Source organism: Lithobates pipiens, unplaced genomic scaffold (genome assembly GCF_037356315.1).
Source record: "Lithobates pipiens isolate NorthernLeopardFrog02 unplaced genomic scaffold, aLitPip1_a1.2 Scaffold_22, whole genome shotgun sequence".
NCBI lineage: Eukaryota > Metazoa > Chordata > Amphibia > Anura > Ranidae > Lithobates > Lithobates pipiens.
In genome coordinates, this window is record NW_027507784.1 from 14514498 (window position 1) to 14538189 (window position 23692).

Consider the following 23692-nt stretch of genomic DNA (forward strand, 5'->3'; position numbering starts at 1 on the left):
GGGTATATCGTGTAAGGGGCGGATGGCTACAGAAGAGGCCGAATTTTAAATTGATGGGCAGAGCTGTTTGCAGGGTGTGTTTAAAGAAATAAAGGGTGGGTTTTCCAATGTTGATGGGCGGGTTGGCACAACCTATTTAACCGCCTAGCATGAAAAATTTATCACAGTATCAGTGCAGATTTTGATGATTGAAATCGCCCATCAACATCGCAAAACCCGCCCTTCATTTGTTTAAACACGCCCTGCAAAGACGTGTAGTTTATTGTTAAAACCACCCCTAAGTTATCAGCTTACACGATATAACAGTAATACACCCGCCCCTTGCAGAGTAGCACGAGCATCGGGAGTGCGCGGCAGCATCTGGCACAATGTCATGTTCATTGCGCGGTGTACAGCGGACTCACAGCTGTTTATGTTTGACTATTTTTGGCAGCTCCGTTGTGGTTCATACTGCACAAGCACCGCGCCTGTACAGTACAGGGGGGGGGTCATTATCCGCCGGAGGGACCTTTTTCGGCAGGACACCGGAGCCGCGATGACTTCACTCCCACGGATGCTCACGGGAGCCGCCAGTGACGGCACGATCGCCCTCAGAAACAGCACGCTCAGTGCACCTGTGCCATTGTCTATGGTGAAGATATTTGCCAGCACACCATGGAACGACACAAATAGCGTCCAAACGGACTATCACATGCCTGACGAAGGAACCCTGCGTGCCTCCAAAACGTGATCATGCAATAAATCACCCGTTTGGACGCTATTTGTGTCGTTCCATGGTGTGCTGGCAAATATCTTCACCGTGACTCGAACCAGTATCCAGCTGGTTGTTGCTACAGCACCCAAATCCGAGAGCGCATCCAGGAACGCGTGCGATGGGAATATGAAATACTGCGCTGTTGTCCCTGAGGGTTTACAACCACTTTCAGTGACTTCATTACACTAAAATACATGTTTGTTAAACCCGAGAACAAACGTGCCAATAATTTATGGCACCCCCACACATCCGCTAAAGGGCAGCACATTTCTGTGTGTGCTGTAAAGGTGCTAAATCTGAACGTAGCACTAAAGTGCTTCTAAAGGTAGAGTGTTCTTACCGTAATGCCTTCTATGATTAAAAGTAGAACTTTGGATAGAGTATGTCAGATTTTCGCCATCTGTGTCCCATTGTGGAGATTTCCCTTTACTTCCTGTAGCCACACAGGAAGTGAGAGGAAATCCCAGCAAATTAAGAGAATTCCTTGGGGCCCAGGTCTCCTTAATGGTGGCACAGACAGCAAAAAAAAACTGACAAGCGTTCTAATCCCTCTCTACTCTATCAAAAAGTTAAAAAAAATGTTTGCCTTTAGTTATACTTTAAGGTAAAAACTGTCTGGGTTCAGCCACCCCTTATACTTACCTGAGCACAATCTCGATCCAGCGATGTGCTCAACAGCCGCAGCTCTAACGGGTCTCTCTCTCCTCATTGGCTCATACACATTTACAGCCAGGGAGCCTATGAGGAGAGAACGGGGGGCGTGACCCAACCACGCTCTGTGTGTGATTGTACAATGTTCATTTTTTTTTCATTCAAGAAAGGTTTATTAGCAAATGAAGATACAGATTACATGGTTATGCAATAGACACTGTACAAACAGAACAATGTATACCAAGGTCAGAACTGTGTCAATAACATTTCTTAGTCGTCAATAGGGGTATCATCTAATACAATCAAATCCCCCATTGCGGGCCCAACCGGACCTAGGAGAGCAGATCATTGTCCTACCCCGGATTCCATCTGGAATCATTCATTCCCATTGAACAACAAGAAAACATATTAAGAAGAACTAGTAGCTTATCAGAGAAACCGAGTAAAGGGATAGACGAAGAGAGGAAGGGAGAGTGAGGAGAAAAGAAAGAAAAGGGAAAGGAGCGCCTTATTCCAGAAGCTCCTGGAGAGTAATAGGAGCAATGTTAGTGTGATATTAAAGTGTTAGAGAACGTGTTATAAAGACACCACCTCACATCAGGCCGTTGAGTTTCGGCCCGTGTAATCCCTGAAAGACTGCGAGTATTTAAAAGCAAACCACGGAGACCAGGTCTTCTGATACCCCTCCACTCGTTCATCAGATTGGGCCGCCGTATCCTCCATCTCACAGATAAGAGCAATTTTAAGCAGCCATTCTCGTATAGTAGGAATAGTTTTGGATTTCCAATATAGTGGAATTAGAGAGTTGGCCGCATTAATCATATGTCTGGTGAGCGACTGCTTGTATTTTTTAAAGGAGGTATTGGTGATGCGGAGTAGACAGCACTCCGCATCCAACCCAAGTCTGGTCTCCGTGATCCGCCCGATCAACTCCTTCACCCCTGACCAATATGGTTGCAATCGGTCACACTGCCACCAAATGTGAAGCAGAGTGCCCTCCTCTTGATCACATCTCCAACATCTGTCAGAGGAATGTGGAAACCATTTATGGACTTTCTCCGGAGTGGCATACCAATGGGTCAACAATTTGTAGGACGTTTCCTGCATTTTCGTGCTCAGTGAGCATTTGTGTGATAAAATACAGGCCCTATCCCATTGGTCGTCCGAAATCGGCGTACCAAGAGCCCGAGCCCACTTCTCCCTGAGCCTGTGGTCTTCTCGTGGACCTAGCGAACGTAACCAGGCATATGCAAGCGTAGTGTTTTTTTGGGTGGGTTCCCCTTTCATGCATACTGATTCTAGGTCTGTCACTGCTCTCGTTAAGTGTGGTCTGCGCGTGGCATCATTGCAGTAGCTTCTAAGTTGGAAGTATGTCCAGAGTGGTAATTGTGGTAATTCACTGTCACTTTTGAGGTCTGAAAAGTCTTTCATCAGTTTGTTGGTGAAACAGTCCAACGCCAAGAGCGGTCTTTTCGGTCTCTGTAGTCTTAGTAATGGGTTCTTCAGACCCGGTGTAAAATCAGGGTTGTCACGGATAGGGGTTAGGGGGCTCAGAGGGGTGGAGAACTCGGGTTGTTTAGCTAGTACATGAAAAATATTGAGAGTGGTGCCTACAGTGGGGTGAGATAGCATAGATCTGGGATATCTAAGTCGTGGGATCCAAGGAGAGAACTGGAGAGTGATTGTGCTAGCTTCCTCTTCCAAGAAAATCCAGTCCTTAACCTGGGAGTGGCAATGCCAATCTATAATACGCGCAATATGTGCGGCGTAATAATAAAGTTTGTAGTCAGGCAAACTCAGGCCACCCCTGTCTTTAGGTTTGGTCAGAAGAGACTTTTTCAGTCTGGGGGGCTTGCGCGACCAGATAAAGCTCGTTTGAAGGGAGTGCAAGGATTTAAAAAAACTCATGGGTATCCTGATGGGCAAAGTGCGGACTAGGTAGAGCACCTTTGGCAGTATAGCCATCTTACAAATGGCCGCCCTGCCAAACCATGAGAAGTAGCCCGATCCCCACCTCTGAAGGTCCTGCGCAATATTTTTAAGTAGGGGGGGGAAGTTCTGCGCATATGTCAATGAAAGTCTGGGAGTCAACCAAATTCCTAAGTATTTAATGGCCGATGCTGTCCATTTAAAGGGGGTACCGGCCCTGGCCACTGACAGTCGGGCCTCGGGAAGAGACACATTCATGGCCATCGATTTAGAGTAGTTTATTTTGAAGTTGGAGACACATCCAAATCGTGCAAATTCGTGTAGAAGAGAGGGGATAGAAATGTGGGGTTCTGTCATAAAGAACAATAAGTCATCGGCGTAAGCCGCGATTTTGAAGACTCTCTCTTTTAGTTGGAATCCCCTGATCGATGGGTTCATGACTGTGTGTCTTATGAATGGCTCTAGTGCGATAATAAAAAGCAGGGTGGACAGAGTACACCCCTGCCTTGTGCCATTTTTGATAAGCACTGTGTCTGAGAGTGAACCATTCACTTTAAGCCTAGCCGAAGGGTTCCAGTACAGTGCTGAGATCCAGGCCATCATGCCAGGGCCCAAGCCAGTACGCCTACAAGCCTCGAACATATAGTCCCAAGCTACTCGGTCGAAGGCCTTCTCTGCGTCGGTTGACAGGAGAAAGCCCTCGATCTTTCGCTGGTGTGCTAGATGTATCAAATTTAGGGATTTCGTCACGTTGTCCTTTGCCTCCCTGCCCGGCATGAATCCGGCCTGCTCGGGTCCTATCAGTTCGTGAAGTAGTGGTTTCAATCTGTTAGCTAGGATCTTTGCTACTAGTTTAACGTCGGTATTTAGAAGGGATATGGGCCTATAACTTGAACAATTGAGCGGATCTTTCCCTTCCTTGGGAAGAACAGTGATAAAGGCGGACAAGAAATCGTTAGAGTTCGGGCTCCGGGTTGTCAAAGAGTTCATTGCATTTCTAAAAGGGTTGAGTAAAATCTCTGTAAACGTCTTATAATAAATGGCGCTAAACCCGTCTGGCCCGGGACTCTTGCCCGTCTTTAATTCTCTAATGGCTGTCTTAATTTTGGAGTCATCAAAGGGTCTATCTAGCTGGATACTGTCTTCCTCGTCAAGTCTGGGTAGATCCGCTGCGTCCAAGTAATTCCGAATCGCCCGAGCCCGATCCTCCCCCAAGTCTGGCGGAACATGCAGGCTCGGGAGATTGTATAGGTTAGTATAATATTTATGAAAATGTTGAGCAATCTTCTCAGTTTCGATGTCTATCCTTCCGTCTCCTCCAGTGATGCCCCTGATGTGATTGTTGGCTATTCGTGTATTTAAGGCCCTCGCTAGATCTTTACCTGTTTTGTCTCCATGTTCGTAATAGACTTTCTTCCTAAAGAATATGAATCTCCTGGTGGTATTGTCTAAAAGCTGTTTAAGAGTTTTCCTCGTCTCAAGTAACATCTCCGCTGATTCTACTGTAAGGGAGCGTTTATGTAACGATTCTAGAGATCTTATTTTGGCGATCAACTCATTAATCAGTTTGTCTCTCTCCCGTTTTTTACGAGAACCCATGCGTATCAGCTCGCCCCTAATATGACATTTGTGAGTTTCCCAGATCACTAAGGGGTTCATCCCAGGTGTGTCATTCAGCTTGAAGAAGTCAGTCAATGAGGAAACTAGGTCTGGCAGCAGCGCGGGGTCCGTTAATAGTGACGAGTTCAGTCTCCAGGTATTGTGTCTGGCCATGGTGTTTGTCAAGTCTAGTGACACAGATATCGGAGCGTGGTCAGAGATGGTTTGTATCCCGATGTGAGCAGCGGTCAGCAGCGATAGGTCTCTCTGCGTAATAAAGATGTAGTCTATTCGTGAGTGGCAGTTGTGTGGAATGGAGAAGAAGGAATAATCCCTTCCTTCTGGGTTTAGGTGCCGCCATGAGTCTACCAGATTCAGGGAATACAGGAGCTTCTTAATGCTCTTAAGAGTCTTATAGGGGATGGCGGTTTTGCCATTGGAGGTATCCTCAGTCGGTATGAGGGGGACGTTGAAGTCCCCTCCCAGAATCAGTCTACCCGAACCGAAACATTTCAGCTCAGCAGTCAATTTTCGGCAAAAAGTGAGTTGAGCTGAATTGGGAAAATACACGTTTGCCAAAGTCAGGGGAGTCCCTCTGCAAGTCCCCTTGAGGAGAAGGAATCTCCCATCCGGATCTATCTGCGTGTCCGTGACCTCAAAGTCAGCATCTTTACTCACCAGTATCGAGACCCCTTTTGATTTGGTCCTGGGACTGGTGGCATGATATGCGTCAGTAAAGTAGGAGTCAGTCAGCCTTGGCGTGTGTCCTGTTTTAAAATGCGTCTCCTGTAAAAATGCAAAATTGGGCCTACCTTTTTTAAGTTCTCTTAGTAAGGTGGTTCTTTTTTCGGGGATGTTAAGCCCTTTGACATTGTGTGAAATTACCGTTGGGCTACGTCCCAAATCAGAATATGCCATGGTTTAGACTCAGGGAGGCGCGGGATCCAACACCTGCAGAAGTAATCTTAACAAGATAATTGGGTACAGAAAATTCTAATTTCAGTAATAGTCAGTAACATACAGTACATTCGCACTAACGTGTAAATCGCGGAAAGGCAAAGTAGAGAGATAGAGAGCAGTGAGGAAAGTAAGAAAGGTGAAATGAGATGAGATGAAGATGGAGTTGTAGGTTACACCCCCTTAAGACTAAATAACCGTCCTCGGGGGGTCAAGATTAGTGCATGAGACAGGCCCCAAAGTAACCCGCCTGGAGCACTACTGTGGGGTCCGGGAAGGCCCTCCCCGGAGACAGCAACCTTCGCCGAGCGGATCACCACAGGTCAAATAACCCAGTTGCCGCGCTGCGAAGGGAAGTGTATAACAGTACCGAACTGTCGGTTAAACACAGCGATAACTCAACTGTATATGTTAGGAGCCGCCGTGAGCGGCGCCCTAAGGCATATGGTGAGTGCTAAATGGTCAGCCACAGCAACAACGTACAATGCAAACTGGAAACAAATTAATAAAAAAAATGAAAAATAAAAACAAGCATGCCTGACAAATAGTAAGAAACAATAGATTGAAGCACTTTCGACCTTCTAAACTACCATGCCCACCACCCGCCAGGTTATGGACTGAGGGAACTGTTTCTACCCCCAGCTACCATCCTTGTCAATAATTTGCGGTCCGCTGGACACCATTATTCCTCCAGGACTGTAGTGATCAGAAAATCAACCGTCTTCCTCCAGCATGTCAACCCCATAGTTACATTTGCTCAGTACTGGTGTGGTATCTCTGAGGAAACACCTTGGACCCAGGGTAATATCATGCAGATCAAGATCCCATAGTGAGTCACCTCTCCAGCATGTGAGCAGTTCTACTCTCGGTGATGACGGAGCAAGGTAGTCACAAAAGATAAATGATGGTCAGGTGGGAGAAAAGTAATGGTAGTGTTCCCAGGAGGTAGGTAGGCATATGAGCATCACGGGTCTTAGGCTTCCATTAGGTTCCTAGAAGAGTGCGGGCGACTTCGGGGAGTCCCCCTTGGTGAGAATTCCCCACGACCCTGCCTCTGCCGTTTGGGGAGGTGTTTCTCCGGCGAGGTGAGTGGGGAAAAAGGTGGGCTTCTGTCTTTAGGTGGCATGGAGAACTCCTGGTACCAGTCAGGCAAAGCAATCAGCTCAAGCTGGAGGGCAGCACAAAATTCCGGGAGGTCTGCAGGCGTTCGCAAGATGTGTTGCTTACCCCCATGCGCGACCAGTAAAGCGAAGGGGAAGAGCCATGAGTATCTCAGTTCTTTCTCCCTTAACCTTTCCAGTAGAGGACGCAAAGCCCTTCGGTTTTTTAGAGTGATTTGGGATAGGTCTTGAAAAAGTTTTATGGTCTCCCCATTGAACACGATCTGATCGTTCCTGCGGGCCCTGGCCATGACATCCTCTTTAAGTGAGAAGCTCTGTAGGCAACAGATGATGTCGCGAGGGGGTAGTGTATCAGGGCCTCTCGCTCTGAGCGCCCTGTGCGCTCTAACAAAGTCAATGGCAGAGTCTTCCGGGCGTTCAAGTAGGGTATTAAATACCCTCTGCAAAACTGAGGTGATTTGGTCAGGCGCAACGGACTCCGGTATGCCGCGGACCCTGATATTATTACGCCTCCCCCTATTGTCCAAGTCCTCTAAATGTCTGTTCATTTCGATGAAATGAAGGGAGTGAGCTGTGACAGCCTCATCCAGTCTGTGAATTGACCTGTCTCTCATCTTTCCCGCTGTCTCCGCAGCAGCCATTTTCTCCTGCATAACCAGGAAGCTGGTCTTTAAGTCTGTGATCGCTGCGGAGAATGAGGCTTTGATATCGGCTGCAAAGCCAGACATATCCTCGTAGGTGAGTGGGTGTGTAGAGCGGGCACTGTGCCTACCGTTGTCCTCGGCCGCAGATTGCGAATCCTCGCTGTAATCCTCGTCCGCGTGGACCGGCGCCATCTTGTCTTCCTCCGAGGCCTGCAGTGCTGAAGCCTGGGTCTTGAAGATGTCTGAGATATCTCGGCCGGGATTGACTGCCACTGAGTGGCGTGGACGGGTCTGGTGCTGGTGCTTGTTCTGCCTGCTCATTTTTGCGCCGTTTGCTGCTGTAATCTGACGGGCTGGGGCCGCTATCCGACGGAGCTCCTCCTCTAGGCTGCCATCTCCGTTGCGCGCCAAGCCACGCCCCCACAATGTTCATTTTTACATGTTTGGGAGTTCTGGTGCGAACTGAACCGAGGGTTGTTCAGCCCATCACTATTCTACAGTACACCCAAAGACCACTCTCCACAATACACCAAACACCACAGTCTACTGTACACCCAAACAACACCATCTACAGTACACCCAAACACCACTGTCTACAGCACACACAAACACCACTGTCTATAGTATGCCAAAACACCACCATCTACAGTACATCCAAACACCATCGTCTACAGTATATCCAAACACCACCATCTACAGTACATCCAAACACCACCATCTACAGTACATCCAAACACCGCCATCTACAGTACATCCAAACACCATCGTCTACAGTACATCCAAACACCATCGTCTACAGTACATCCAAACACCACCATCTACAGTACATCCAAACACCATCGTCTACAGTACATCCAAACACCATCATCTACAGTACATCCAAACACCATCGTCTACAGTACATCCAAACACCACCGTCTACAGTACATCCAAACACCATCGTCTACAGTACATCCAAACACCATCGTCTACAGTACATCCAAACACCATTGTCTACAGTACATCCAAACACCACCGTCTACAGTACATCCAAACATCATCATCTACAGTACACCCAAACACCACCATCTACAGTACACCCAAACACCACCATCTACAGTACATCCAAACACCATCGTCTACAGTACATCCAAACACCATCGTCTACAGTACATCCAAACACCACCATCTACAGTACATCCAAACACCACCATCTACAGTACATCCAAACACCATCGTCTACAGTACATCCAAACACCATCGTCTACAGTACATCCAAACACCACCATCTACAGTACACCCAAACACCACCGTCTACACCACTACAGTATCCCCAAACAACACAGTACACCCAAATAACACCATCTACAGTACACCCAAACACCACAGTCTACAGCACACCATCTACAGCACACCCAAACACCACAGTCTACAGCACACCATCTACAGCACACCTAAACACCTTTGTCTACTGTACACCCAAACACCATTGCCTACTGTACACCCAAACACTACCGTCTACTGTACACCAAAACACCACCGTCTACTGTACACCCAAACACCACCATCTACTGTACACCCAAACACCATCATCTACATTACACCCATATACCACGTCTACTGTACACCCAAACAACACCATCTACAGTACACCCAAACACCACTGTCTACAGTATGCCCAAACACCACCATCTACAGTACATCCAAACACCATCGTCTACAGTACATCCAAACATCATCATCTACAGTACACCCAAACACCACCATCTACAGTAAATCCAAACACCACCATCTACATTACATCCAAACACCACCATCTACAGTACATCCAAACACCACCATCTACATTACATCCAAACACCACCATCTACAGTACATCCAAACACCACCATCTACAGTACATCCAAACACCACCATCTACAGTACATCCACACACCATCGTCTACAGCAGTGGTCATCAACCCTGTCCTCAAGGCGCACTAACAGGCCAGGTTTTATGTATTACCTTGGGGAGATGCAGACTAGAATACTGCAATCACTGAGCAGCAAATGATATCACCTGTGATGTATTTCAGTTATCTTGCAAACCTGGCCTGTTAGTGGGCCCTGAGGACAGGGTTGATGACCACTGGTCTACAGTACATCCAAACATCATCGTCTACAGTACATCCAAACATCATCATCTACAGTACACCCAAACACCACCATCTACAGTACACCCAAACACCACCATCTACAGTACATCCAAACACAACCATCTACAGTACACCCAAACACCACCATCTACAGTACATCCAAACACCACCATCTACAGTACATCCAAACACCATCGTCTACAGTACATCCAAACACCATCGTCTACAGTACATCCAAACACCACCATCTACAGTACACCCAAACACCACCGTCTACACCACTACAGTATCCCCAAACAACACAGTACACCCAAACAACACCATCTACAGTACACCCAAACACCACAGTCTACAGCACACCATCTACAGCACACCCAAACACCACAGTCTACAGCACACCATCTACAGCACACCTAAACACCTTTGTCTACTGTACACCCAAACACCATTGCCTACTGTACACCCAAACACTACCGTCTACTGTACACCAAAACACCACCGTCTACTGTACACCCAAACACCACCATCTACTGTACACCCAAACACCATCATCTACATTACACCCATATACCACGTCTACTGTACACCCAAACAACACCATCTACAGTACACCCAAACACCACTGTCTACAGTATGCCCAAACACCACCATCTACAGTACATCCAAACACCATCGTCTACAGTACATCCAAACATCATCATCTACAGTACACCCAAACACCACCATCTACAGTAAATCCAAACACCACCATCTACATTACATCCAAACACCACCATCTACAGTACATCCAAACACCACCATCTACATTACATCCAAACACCACCATCTACAGTACATCCAAACACCACCATCTACAGTACATCCAAACACCACCATCTACAGTACATCCACACACCATCGTCTACAGCAGTGGTCATCAACCCTGTCCTCAAGGCGCACTAACAGGCCAGGTTTTATGTATTACCTTGGGGAGATGCAGACTAGAATACTGCAATCACTGAGCAGCAAATGATATCACCTGTGATGTATTTCAGTTATCTTGCAAACCTGGCCTGTTAGTGGGCCCTGAGGACAGGGTTGATGACCACTGGTCTACAGTACATCCAAACATCATCGTCTACAGTACATCCAAACATCATCATCTACAGTACACCCAAACACCACCATCTACAGTACACCCAAACACCACCATCTACAGTACATCCAAACACAACCATCTACAGTACACCCAAACACCACCATCTACAGTACATCCAAACACCACCATCTACAGTACATCCAAACACCACCGTCTACAGTAACCCAAACACCACCGTCTATTGTACACCCAAACACCACCATCTACAGTACACCCAAATACCACCATCTACTGTACACCCAAACACCACCGTCTACAGCACACCCAAACACCACCGTCTACAGTAACCCAAACACCACCGTCTACAGTAACCCAAACACCACCGTCTACTGTACACCCAAACACCACCGTCTACAGTAACCCAAACACCACCGTCTACTGTACACCCAAACACCACCGTCTACTGTACACCCAAACACCACCGTCTACAGTACACTCAAACACCACCGTCTACAGTACACCCAAACACCACCATTTACTGTACACCCAAACACCAACATCTACAGTACCCCCAAACAACACAGTACACCCAAACAACACCATCTACAGTACACCCAAACACCACAGTCTACAGCACACCCAAACACCACCATCTACTGTACACCAAAATACCACCATCTACTGTACACCAAAACACCACCGTCTACTGTACACCCAAACACCACCGTCTGCTGTACACCCAAACACCACCTTCTACAGTACACCCGTACACCACCATCTACAGTACACCCAAACACCACCGTCTACAGTACACCCAAACACCACCATTTACAATACACCCAAACACCACCATCTACAGTACACCTAAACACCATTGTCTACTGTACACCCAAACACCATTGTCTACTGTACACCCAAACACTACCGTCTACTGTACACCAAAACACCACCGTCTACTGTACACCCAAACACCACCATCTACTGTACACCCAAACACCATTGTCTACATTACACCCAAACACCACCGTCTACTGTACACCCAAACACCACCGTCTACTGTACACCCAAACACCACCATCTACTGTACACCCAAACACCACTGTCTACTGTACACCCAAGCACCACCGTCTACAATACACCCAAACACCACTACAGTATCCCCAAACAACACAGTACACCCAAACAACACCATCTACAGTACACCCAAACACCACAGTCTACAGCACACCATTTACAGCACACCCAAACACCATTGTCTACTGTACACCCAAACACCACCGTCTACTATACACCAAAACACCACCGTCTACTGTACACCCAAACACCACCATCTACTGTACACCCAAACACCATCGTCTACAGTACACCCAAACACCACCGTCTACTGTACACCCAAACACCACCGTCTACTGTACACCCAAACACCACCGTCTACAGTAACCCAAACACCACAGTCTACAGTACACCCAAACACCACTGTCTACTGTACACCCAAACACCACCATTTATAGTACATCCAAACACCATCGTCTACTGTACTCCCAAACACCACTGTCTACTGTACACCCAAACACCACCGTCTACTGTACACCCAAACACCGCCGTCTACTGTACACCCAAACACCACCGTCTACTGTACACCCAAACACCGCCGTCTACTGTACACCCAAACACCACCGTCTACAGTAACCCAAACACCACCGTCTACAGTACACTCAAACACCACCATCTACAGTACCCACAAACAACACAGTACACCCAAACAACACCATCTACAGTACACCCAAACACCACAGTCTACAGCACACCCAAACACCACCGTCTACTGTACACCCAAACACCACCGTCTACTGTACACCCAAACACCACCGTCTACTGTACACCCAAACACCACCATCTACAGTACACCCAAACACCACTGTCTACAGTACACCCAAACACCACCGTCTACAGTACACCCAAACACCACCGTCTACAGTACACCCAAACACCACCGTCTACAGTACACCCAAACACCACCGTCTACTGTACTGTACACCCAAACACCCCCGTCTACTGTACACCCAAACACCACCATCTACAGTAACCCAAACACTATTGTCTACAGTATACACATCACAATTGTCTACAGTACCCCCAAACACCACAGTCTACAGTACACCCAAACATCTATAGTACACCCAAACAATATAGTCTTCAGTTGGGATGGGCAAGCAGTTCAACAGAACATCGGGAACACCCAAATTTTTGCGCACTCGGCAAGATGTTTGCCTGCCGAGCGCACAATCAATAGTTTGTTAACTATATCCTTCGGGCTCGGCCTCGCTGCGCTCGGCTCTTTTTTATTCCTGCTCTGTGTCCACTTGGATAGTGGGGATAGAACCTGGACTCACGGCGCAGGCGCCGTTCATCCTTGGCAATTTTCAGAATCTGTGTTGCTGTGTACTGCGCATGCGCAGTACGCAGCGGACACTATCGGATGGAGGACGTTATTTGACAAGACACCGGTGTCTTCTCATCCCCCTCCCCTCCTCCGGACCCATGCAGGACAAGCAGGTGAGGAGGAACACGGACTGGGGAGAGGCAGAGACAGAAGAGAGAGAGGAGAGAGGCAGAGAGCGGGAGAGGCAGCAGATAGAGAGAGACAGGCAGAGAGAGAGACAGACAGACAGAGAGAGAGAGAGAGGGGCAGAGAGAGAGAGAGAAAGACAGAGACAGGGAGAGAGGCAGAGAGAGAGAGAGAGACAGAGAGAGAGACGGGCAGAGAGAGAGACAGGCAGAGAGAGAGACAGGCAGAGAGAGAGACAGGCAGAGAGAGAGACAGGCAGAGAGAGAGACAGGCAGAGAGAAAGACAGGCAGAGAGAAAGACAGGCAGAGAGAAAGACAGGCAGAGAGAGAGACAGGCAGAGAGAGCGAGAGGCAGAGAGAGACACAGAGACAGAGAGAGAGAGAGAGAGAGAGGCAGAGAGAGACACAGAGAGAGAGAGAGATGGGCAGAGAGAGAGACAGAGGCAGAGAGACAGAGGCAGAGAGAGAGAGGCAGAGAGAGAGAGAGAGAGAGAGAGGCAGAGAGAGAGAGAGGCAGAGAGAGAGAGAGGCAGAGAGAGAGAGAGGCAGAGAGAGAGAGAGACAGAGAGAGAGAGAGAGGCAGAGAGAGAGAGAGAGGCAGAGAGAGAGAGAGACAGAGGGAGAGAGAGAGACAGAGGGAGAGAGAGAGAGAGAGGCAGAGAGAGAGAGAGACAGAGAGAGGGGCAGAGAGAGAGGCAGAGCAGAGAGAGGGAGGCAGAGAGAGAGACAGAGGGAGAGAGAGAGAGAGGGGCAGAGAGAGAGGCAGAGCAGAGAGAGGGAGGCAGAGAGAGAGACAGAGAGAGGGGCAGAGAGAGGGGCAGAGAGAGGGGCAGAGCAGAGAGAGGGAGAGAGGCAGAGCAGAGAGAGGGAGAGAGGCAGAGCAGAGAGAGGGAGGCAGAGCAGAGAGAGGGAGGCAGAGCAGAGAGAGGGAGGCAGAGAGAGAGACAGAGGCAGAGAGAGAGACAGAGGCAGAGAGAGAGAGAGGCAGAGAGAGAGAGAGGCAGAGAGAGAGAGAGGCAGAGAGAGAGAGAGGCAGAGAGAGAGAGAGAGGCAGAGAGAGAGAGAGAGGCAGAGAGAGGCAGAGAGAGAGAGAGGCAGAGAGAGAGAGGCAGAGAGAGAGAGGCAGAGAGAGAGAGGCAGAGAGAGAGAGAGGCAGAGAGAGAGAGAGGCAGAGAGAGAGAGAGGCAGAGAGAGAGAGAGGCAGAGAGAGAGACACAGAGAGAGAGGCAGAGAGAGGGGCAGAGAGAGAGAGAGGCAGAGCAGAGAGAGGGAGAGAGGCAGAGAGAGAGGAAGGCAGAGAGAAAGGGACAGAGAGAGAGAGACACAAATAGAAGGAGGCAGAGAGAGAGGCAATGAGAGAGGCAGAGAGAGACAGGCAGAGAGACAGAGACAGGCAGAGAGAGAGAGACAGAAAGAGGGAGACAGAGAGAGGCAGAGAGGGAGAGACAGACAGAGCGAGAGAGGCAGAGAGAGAGAGAGAAAGGCAGAGAGAAAGGGACAGAGAGAGAGACAGAGAGAGGCAGAGAGAAAGGGACAGAGAGAGAGAGACAGAGAGAGGGAGGCAGAGAGAGACAGAGGCAGAGAGGGACAGAGGCGGAGAGGGACAGAGGCAAAGAGGAACAGAGGCAGAGAGGGGTGGAGAGAGAGAGAGAGAGACAGGCAGAGAGAGAGAGAGAGAGAGAGACAGGCAGAGACAGGCAGAGAGAGAGAGAGAGCGAGACACACACAGGCAGAGAGAGAGAGTTACTGTAGGCAGGACAGTATAGTGGTCAGCGTAGTAGATAGTATAGTGGTCAGTTTAGTGTAGTGTACAGTATAGTGTACAGTGTAGTACAGTGGTCAGCATAGTATAGTGGTTAGTGTAGTGTACAGTGTAGTGTAGTGGACAGTATAGTAGGTTAGTGTAGTGGTCAGTATAGGAATCAGGTAGGTCAGTACTATTGTATTTGAAGGAACTTGGGGAGTGCAAAAAATCCGCAGGTTAGGGGGCGCAAATTACTTGCCTTACCCCGAGTGCTGACAACCCACGCTACACCACTGACAGTGGGGATCAGTGATCCCGACTGGGTGTCATACGATGTCCAGCAGGATAAGCTGCTCGTGCACGCCCCCAGGAGCATGTAGCGTGGCAATTGGTGGTACAGTGTGTTTGTCTGACACACTGCATCTCCGAACTAAGTAAAGAGCCTATGAGGTATGCCCTTTACCATGTGATGAGCTGTGATCACATGGAAACCATGAAGTGCTGTTTATTGGCTTTTCTCTATTTAAACTGTCAAGGCGCAGGTAGAGGAGAGACAATCAGTGGCTCTCCTGACGGGGGGGGGGAGGCTGCACTAATAATCGGCGCATTGATTATCAATGCAGACTCATCAGCAATGCCCAGCAGTGCCTCACCAGTGATGCCCACCAGTAATGCCAATCGGTAACCACCTGTACCCAGATATGATGCCAATCAGTGCCCATCGGGGGTGCCAATCAATAATGCCAGTCAGTGCCCATCAGTAATGCCTTTCATTGTTTCTTTATCAGTGCCCATCAGTGGCTATCAGTGCTGCATATTATTGCCTCCTCATCAGTGCCACCTCACCACTGTTTACAGTAGATCCAAACACCACCATCTTTAGTAAACCCTAACAGCACCATCTACAGTACACCTAAACAGCACCATCTACAGTACACCTAAACAGCACCATCTACAGTACACCTAAACAATATAGTCTACAGTACACCTAAACAGCACCATCTACAGTACACCTAAACAATATAGTCTACAGTACACCTAAACAGCACCATCTACAGTACACCCAAACAATATAGTCCACAGTACACCTAAACAGCACCATCTACAGTACACTCAAGCACCACCATCTACAGTATGCCCAAGCACCACTCCTCCATACAGCTCTTGTAATAACTGTAAATTAAAAAAAGAATAAGCCCCATATAATCATCATCATGTCTTGCAGGCAGGGAAGTTGATTTTGCAGACAGTGTGCAGCTATAAGGAGGTGAGACAGAGCATGTTTGCCATATCTTTCGGGTGATGAGTGTGTTATACAGCCAGAGCATGTAGAGGAGGTGGTGAAATGGCTAACTAAGGCCGCGTACACACGGGCGGATTGTCTGTCCAACTTAGTCCGCTGAACCGTGTTTCAGCGGACAATCCGCTCGTGTGTGGGCTTCAGCGGACTTTTTCAGCGGACTGTCTGACGAACAAAGTCTTACGGAATTTCCGTAATTTTGTCCGTTCAAACTTGGTTTTGTCCGTCCAAACTTGGTTTCAGCGGACAGTCCGCTCGTGTGTAGGCAAGTTGGACGGACTAAGTATGGCGCATGCTCAGAAAGGATTTACACGGCCGAAGGTTGCATTGCAGTGTATAGGACGTTGTTTTTCTAGTCCCGTCGTACGTGCTGTACACGTCATCATGCAAGCTTTCAGCGGACTGTCTGCTCATCGTGTGTGGTCAAGTCCGTTCATTCAAATTTTGAACGGACTGTCTGTCGGATTGTCTGACGAACTTAGTTGGGCAGACAATCCGCCCGTGTGTACGCGGCCTAAGCCTTCATCATCCTTCTTTATCACCCAGGTACAGATTAGCTCGCTTTTCACCACAGCTGCCAAGGCATCCCGTTCTGCCTCCTCATCTACAGTCACTCCTGCCATTGCCCTGCAAACTGTTACGGAGCAAACTGCTGAATAAAATGAGCCTAGCTTGAGTCACTTGCTTCTAGGGGATGCACAGGTACTAATCAGATCTGAGGTTAAAACGGTATTAAACCCAAAACCAAGACTGTCATTTATTGCAGCTTACCTATCCTTGGGTTGTGATGGCTCCATTGGATTTGTTCTTTTAGGTTTTCACCTGGTGATCTGACCAGTAACTCACCTCCTGTATGAAAGTAACTACACTCCGGATGAATGAGCAACCTTTGGACCATTGCTAATCTTGTGGAAGGGGAGTGTTAGATGGACTAGCAGATTTAGATTCTCTAACAAACTGAAACGAAACTCCAGCTCACACTTCGTAATTAGTTACAGTAAACCATTTTTTTTTCCCCCTTTTGGGAGAAAGGTTAAATAAAAGATGATCGTGGTTTGTCCCATCCCTCTAATTCCTACATTTGTAGGACAGCTTGTTCTGTTATAAAACTGACTTACTAGCTGGATCACCCTATGAAAATAAAGAAAAGAAAGCCTTAGCCCCTGTACACACGGTCGGAGATTTCCACAACCAAATCCGTCGGATTTTGTCCGTCAGATTTAGTCTGACGGATTGTGTCCGAAACTGTTGCATACACACGGTCGGACTAAGGCCGCGTACACACGGGCGGACTGTCTGACGGACTTGGTCCGCTGAAACGCGTTTCAGCGGACAGTCCGCTCGTGTGTGGGCTTCAGCGGACTTTTTCAGCAGACAGTCTGGCGGACTAAGTCTTTCGGAATTTCCGTAATATTGTCCGTCCAAACTTGGTTTCAGCGGACAGTCCGCTTGTGAGTAGGCAAGTTGGACGGACTAAGTATGGCGCATGCTCAGAAAGGATTTACACGGCCGAAGGTTGCATTGCAGTGTATTGGACGTCGTATTTCTAGTCCCGTCGTACGTGCTGTACACGTCATCGCGCAAGCTTTCAGTGGACTGTCTGTTCATCGTGTGTGGTCAAGTCCGTTCATTCAAAAGTAGGACGGACTGTCTGTCGGATTGTCGGACGGACTTAGTTGGGCGGACAATCCTCTCCTGTGTACGCGGCCTTAGTTGTCGAAAAATCCAATCATTCAGAACGTGATGACGTAATTTCGTTACGACGGGACTACGTTCAGGCTAGTAGCCAATAGCTTTGATGTAGGAATTTGATCTGACTATACGTATAAGTTGGAAAATTTGGTCCGACAGAGATTTGGACGGAATCAGTCCGATGCAGACCACACACAGTCGGATTACCTGACGACACGGTCCGATAAGACGCATTCCGACGGATTCTCCGACCGTGTGTACGCAGCATTAAAGTGGTTCTGCACCTTTAAAATAAATATTAAAAGCCAGCAGCTACAAATATTGCAGCTGCTGACTTTTAATAAATGCACACTTACCTGTCCCAGGGTCCAGCGATGTCGGCGGCAGATGACGAGCAATCGCGCGTCTCTCTGCTGCCCCCGCCGCCATCCTCTGTCAGGGAATCAGGAAGTGAAGCGTTGCGGCTTCACTGCTCGGTTCCCTACTGCGCATGCGCAAGTCGCGCTGTGTCTCTGCTGGTCCACGCTGTGTCCTGGGAACTGTGTGTTTCCCAGAACACAATGGGGGGGAGGGGCATCTGCGGCGGTCTTGTCCCGGTGTCTTGTCATATAAGGTCCTCCATTCTATAGTGTCCGCTGCGTACTGCGCATGCACAGTACACAGCAACACAGATTCCGAAAATTCCCGAGGATGAACGGCGCCTGCGCCGTGAGTCCAGGTTCTAGCCCCACCATCCAAGTGGACATTGAGTAGGAATAAAAGAGCCGAGCGCAGCGAGGCCGAGCCCGAAGCGTGGCAAGCGAAGGGACCCTCTAATATTCACAACACTATGTCCGCTTGGATGGTGGGGCCACCACCTCCACTCACAGCGCAGGCGGCGTTCAGCTTCAGAGATTTTCCGAAGCTTCGCCTGCTCAGTACGGGGCGGACACTATTTGATAGCCGGACACTATACGGCAGAACACCGGAAGTGGGTGCAGATACCTGGATTATACAGGGATCAGATGAGCGGAACTTCCACTTCAGGGTGGAGGTCCGCTTTAAAAAGAAATTGAATGCACCCAACACATCTAAGGATTGGTAAACTGCAATATATTAAGTGTTTGCTTTTGGGTTTAATACCGCTTTAAGGAGGAGAGTAATGGTAGCCTAGGTGGAGGGAACACCAGGCAGGGAAAATCAGTTGGCAGTGATGTTCCTGCCTCCGCAGCATACTGCCAAGTTGTCTCCAGAAATGAAGAGGGAAGGGATGATGAACTTTTTGCCCACAATGCAAAATGATATGTTTGGCGTAAAAGCAACACAGCTCATCACCCTCAACACACCATCCCCACTGTCATACATGGTGGTGGCAGCATCATGGTTTGGGCCTGCTTTTCTTCAGCAGGGACAGGGAAGATGGTTAAAATTGAGGGGAAGATGGATGCAGCCAAATACAGGACCATTCTGGATGAAAACCTGTTGGAGTCTGCAAAAGACCTGAAACTGGGATGGAGATTTATCTTCCAACAAGACAATGATCCCAAACATACAGCAAAATCTACAAAGGAATGGTTCACAAATAAACGTATCCAGGTGTTAGAATGGCCAAGTCAAAGTCCAGACCTGAATCCAATCGAGAATCTGTGGAAAGAGCTGAAAACTGCTGTTCACAAACGCTCTCCATCCAACCTCACTGAGCTCCAGCTGTTTTGCAAGGAAGAATGGGAAAGAATTTCAGTCTCTCGATGTGCAAAACTGATAGAGACATACCCCAAGCGACTTGCAGCTGTAATCGCAGCAAAAGGTGGCTCTACAAAGTATTAACGCAAGGGGGCCGAATAATTTTGCACGCCCCACTTTTCATTTTTTTATTAGTTAAAAAAGTTTAAAATATCCAATATATTTTATTCCGCAGATGGCTGTATTAGAGAACACCAGCAATAAAGGGTAGATACAGGTGTATACTGTGCTGGAGACACACAACACCCACTAATTCCTGCAGATGCCTGTATTAGAGAAAAAACAGCAATAAAGGGTAGATACAGGTGTATACTGTGCTGGAGGCACACAACACCCACTAACTCCTGCAGATGCCTGTATTAGAGAAAAAACAGCAATAAAGGGTAGATACAGGTGTATACTGTGCTGGAGGCACACAACACCCACTAACTCCTGCAGGTGGCTGTATTTGAGAACAACAGCAATAAAGGGTAGATACAGGTGTATACTGCGCTGGAGGCACACAACACCCACTAACTCCTGCAGGTGGCTGTATTAGAGAACAACAGCAATAAAGGGTAGATACAGGTGTATACTGCGCTGGAGGCACACAACACCCACTAACTCCTGCAGGTGGCTGTATTGGAGAACAACAGCAATAAAGGGTAGATACAGGTGTATACTGTGCTGGAGGCACACAACACCCACTAATTCCTGCAGATGCCTGTATTAGAGAAAAAACAGCAATAAAGGGTAGATACAGGTGTATACTGTGCTGGAGGCACACAACACCCACTAACTCCTGCAGGTGGCTGTATTTGAGAACAACAGCAATAAAGGGTAGATACAGGTGTATACTGCGCTGGAGGCACACAACACCCACTAACTCCTGCAGGTGGCTGTATTAGAGAACAACAGCAATAAAGGGTAGATACAGGTGTATACTGCGCTGGAGGCACACAACACCCACTAACTCCTGCAGGTGGCTGTATTGGAGAACAACAGCAATAAAGGGTAGATACAGGTGTATACTGTGCTGGAGGCACACAACACCTACTAACTCCTGCAGGTGGCTGTATTTGAGAACAGCAATAAAGGGTAGATACAGGTGTATACTGTGCTGGAGGCACACAACACCCACTAACTCCTGCAGGTGGCTGTATTGGAGAACAACAGCAATAAAGGGTAGATACAGGTATATACTGTGCTGGAGGCACACAACACCCACTAACTCCTGCAGATGCCTGTATTGGAGAACAACAGCAATAAAGGGTAGATACAGGTGTATACTGTGCTGGAGGCACACAACACCCACTTTAACTCCTGCAGATGCCTGAGAAAAGAACACACTGTCCCTGCCTATCCTTCTCTTTCCCTGCACGCCGGAACACACTACACAAGGCCGCTGCTTGTGGCCTTATATAGTGTGGGGCGTGTACTAAACCCCCTGAGCTATAATTGGTCACAGGCATCCTGCCTGTGGCCAATTATGGTTCTCCTCGCTGCCGGCGCTGTGATTGGCCAAGCATGCACTGTGACCCCGCATGCTTGGCCAATCATGAGCCAGCAATGCACTGCCATGGCGTAGTGCATTGTGGGCCGTTCGTGACACACAAATTTGGTGTGAACGGTCCACAAAGTTCTGAATTCGCCGAACAGACGAACGGCTGATGTTCGAGTCGAACACCGAGCTCATCCCTACTAGCAAGGAGGACCTAATAAAGTGTCCGGTGATGTATTTTGAGCCTGGAATTATTTGCACTCTGGGGACATCTTGTGGTGTGAAAAGGGTACTGCAGGGCACAACTCTGTATTGAGGGTGAGTATTGCTGCCAGACCTGCTTTTTTATGGGGGGGGGATAAATAATGAAAATGTAACAGTCCAGAACTGAACGCTGTAATTAGTGTTTTTCATGATATTAGGAATAAAATCAGAAGATGAAATTAAGTCATAAATGTGATTGCTGTATGTAGATTCTGGGCTCTGATTGGTGTTCAGAAGCGGGGAATGTAGAATGGGAGGATCTCCTTTCTTTTTACTTCACGTAAACACAATATCAACCAAGAGATACAAAAAGTCTATTGTGCGCCACTTGTTACCTGCTGCAAAATCCCGTACCCCACTCCAATGGAAAAGTCAAACCCCTACAACGGTGACTAGTTGGATCCGTTGGGTGGAGGACATTAGTAAAATGGAGGACCAGTGCTCACTGCGAGACACCAACAGGAAAAATAGAACAAGACATGGGCGCTGGGCGCTTTGGCACCAATTCATTCTCCCCCCAGAGGGTATCATCCTTAGGACTTCCTGATGAGGTCAATACCCCAATAAATATGAACTGCTGGAAAGTCCTGAATCAACCAGGGCCCTCCCATACCCCCCTATCCCTGTACCCCATCCCTATGCCCCCTCCCCACTTCCTCCCTAGATTCCCCCCTTTACTTCTTTGTGTGCCACCCTTTTTTTTTCCTATCCCCCCCCCTCTTTTTTCTACCCCCACCCCCCCCTCTACCTCTGGCAATGGAGTTCTACCGGATGGGGTGGGAGAGGAGACAGAAGACGACCGGGACCTTCCTTCCTCCATCGCCTCCTATTAGAGGACCCCCTGGTGAAGAGGTCCTCGTCCCCACACAATTCATTTAGGAGGGGCTCGTCTTTTGGTATATAACCACAAGCTAGAAAGTCTATGAACCCCGTCTTAGCTCCCCCCCCCACCCCTCCTGTGCTGAATATGTTTTTTTCCCTTTTTGGTTGTTTTTCCTATATGTGTGTATTGTATTGTCTTAGCCCACGTTGGGAATTAATAAACATTTATATTTGAAAAAAAAAAGAATGTGAGGATCAGGCGGGGAACGTTCACAGGAATCCTCTCCCATTCCAGGAAATCGGAAGAGAAAGCTGCAGAGCTCTGGAATGGGGAAGTTCCCGCCTGTGGAGGAGGGGCGCTTATCCTTCACTGCAGAGAACTTTCTGATCACTTTATATATATATATATATATATATATATATATATATACAATATATATGTACCGTATTGGGTGTATGCTGATATCTGAGCACTGGGACTGCTGGGACTTGTAGTTCTGTATGGGGTGTGTGCTGATATCTGGACACTGGGACTGCTGGGACTTGTAGTTCCATATAGGGTGTGTGCTGATATCTGGGCACTGGGACTGCTGGGACTTGTAGTTCTGTATGGGGTGTGTGCTGATATCTGGACACTGGGACTGCTGGGACTTGTAGTTCCATATAGGGTGTGTGCTGATATCTGGGCACTGGGACTGCTGGGACTTGTAGTTCTGTATGGGGTGTGTGCTGATATCTGGACACTGGGACTGCTGGGACTTGTAGTTCCATATAGGGTGTGTGCTGATATCTGGACACTGGGACTGCTGGGGCTTGTAGTTCCGTATTGGCTGTGTGCTGATATCTGGGCACTGGGACTGCTGGGACTTGTAGTTCTGTATGGGCTGTGTCCTGATATCTGGGCACCCTGACTGCTGGGACTTGTAGTTCTGTATGGGCTGTGTGCTGATATCTGGGCACTGGGATTGCTGGGACTTGTAGTTCTGTATGGGCTGTGTCCTGATATCTGGGCACCCTGACTGCTGGGACTTGTAGTTCTGTATGGGCTGTGTCCTGATATCTGGGCACCCTGACTGCTGGGACTTGTAGTTCTGTATGGGCTGTGTGCTGATATCTGGGCACTGGGATTGCTGGGACTTGTAGTTCTGTATTGGCTGTGTGCTGATATCTGGACACCGGGACTTCTGGGGCTTGTAGTTCCGTATTGGCTGTGTGCTGGTATCTGGGCACTGGGATTGCTGGGACTTGTAGT

The 23692-nt window shown here is 48.3% G+C and overlaps 1 protein-coding gene across 1 annotated transcript in view; it reads right to left on the reverse strand.

Annotated features, from left to right (window-relative positions):
- The window catches only part of LOC143923320 (uncharacterized), a 38360-nt gene extending 20980 nt beyond the window's left edge, over positions 1-17380 (reverse strand). Inside the window, exon 1 of the mRNA XM_077446929.1 lies at positions 17232-17380. Within this exon, the coding sequence (XP_077303055.1) occupies positions 17232-17257 (26 nt within the window). The 5' untranslated portion in view covers positions 17258-17380. The remainder of the gene's footprint in view (positions 1-17231) is intronic.
- Between the last annotated feature and the right edge of the window lie 6312 nt (positions 17381-23692).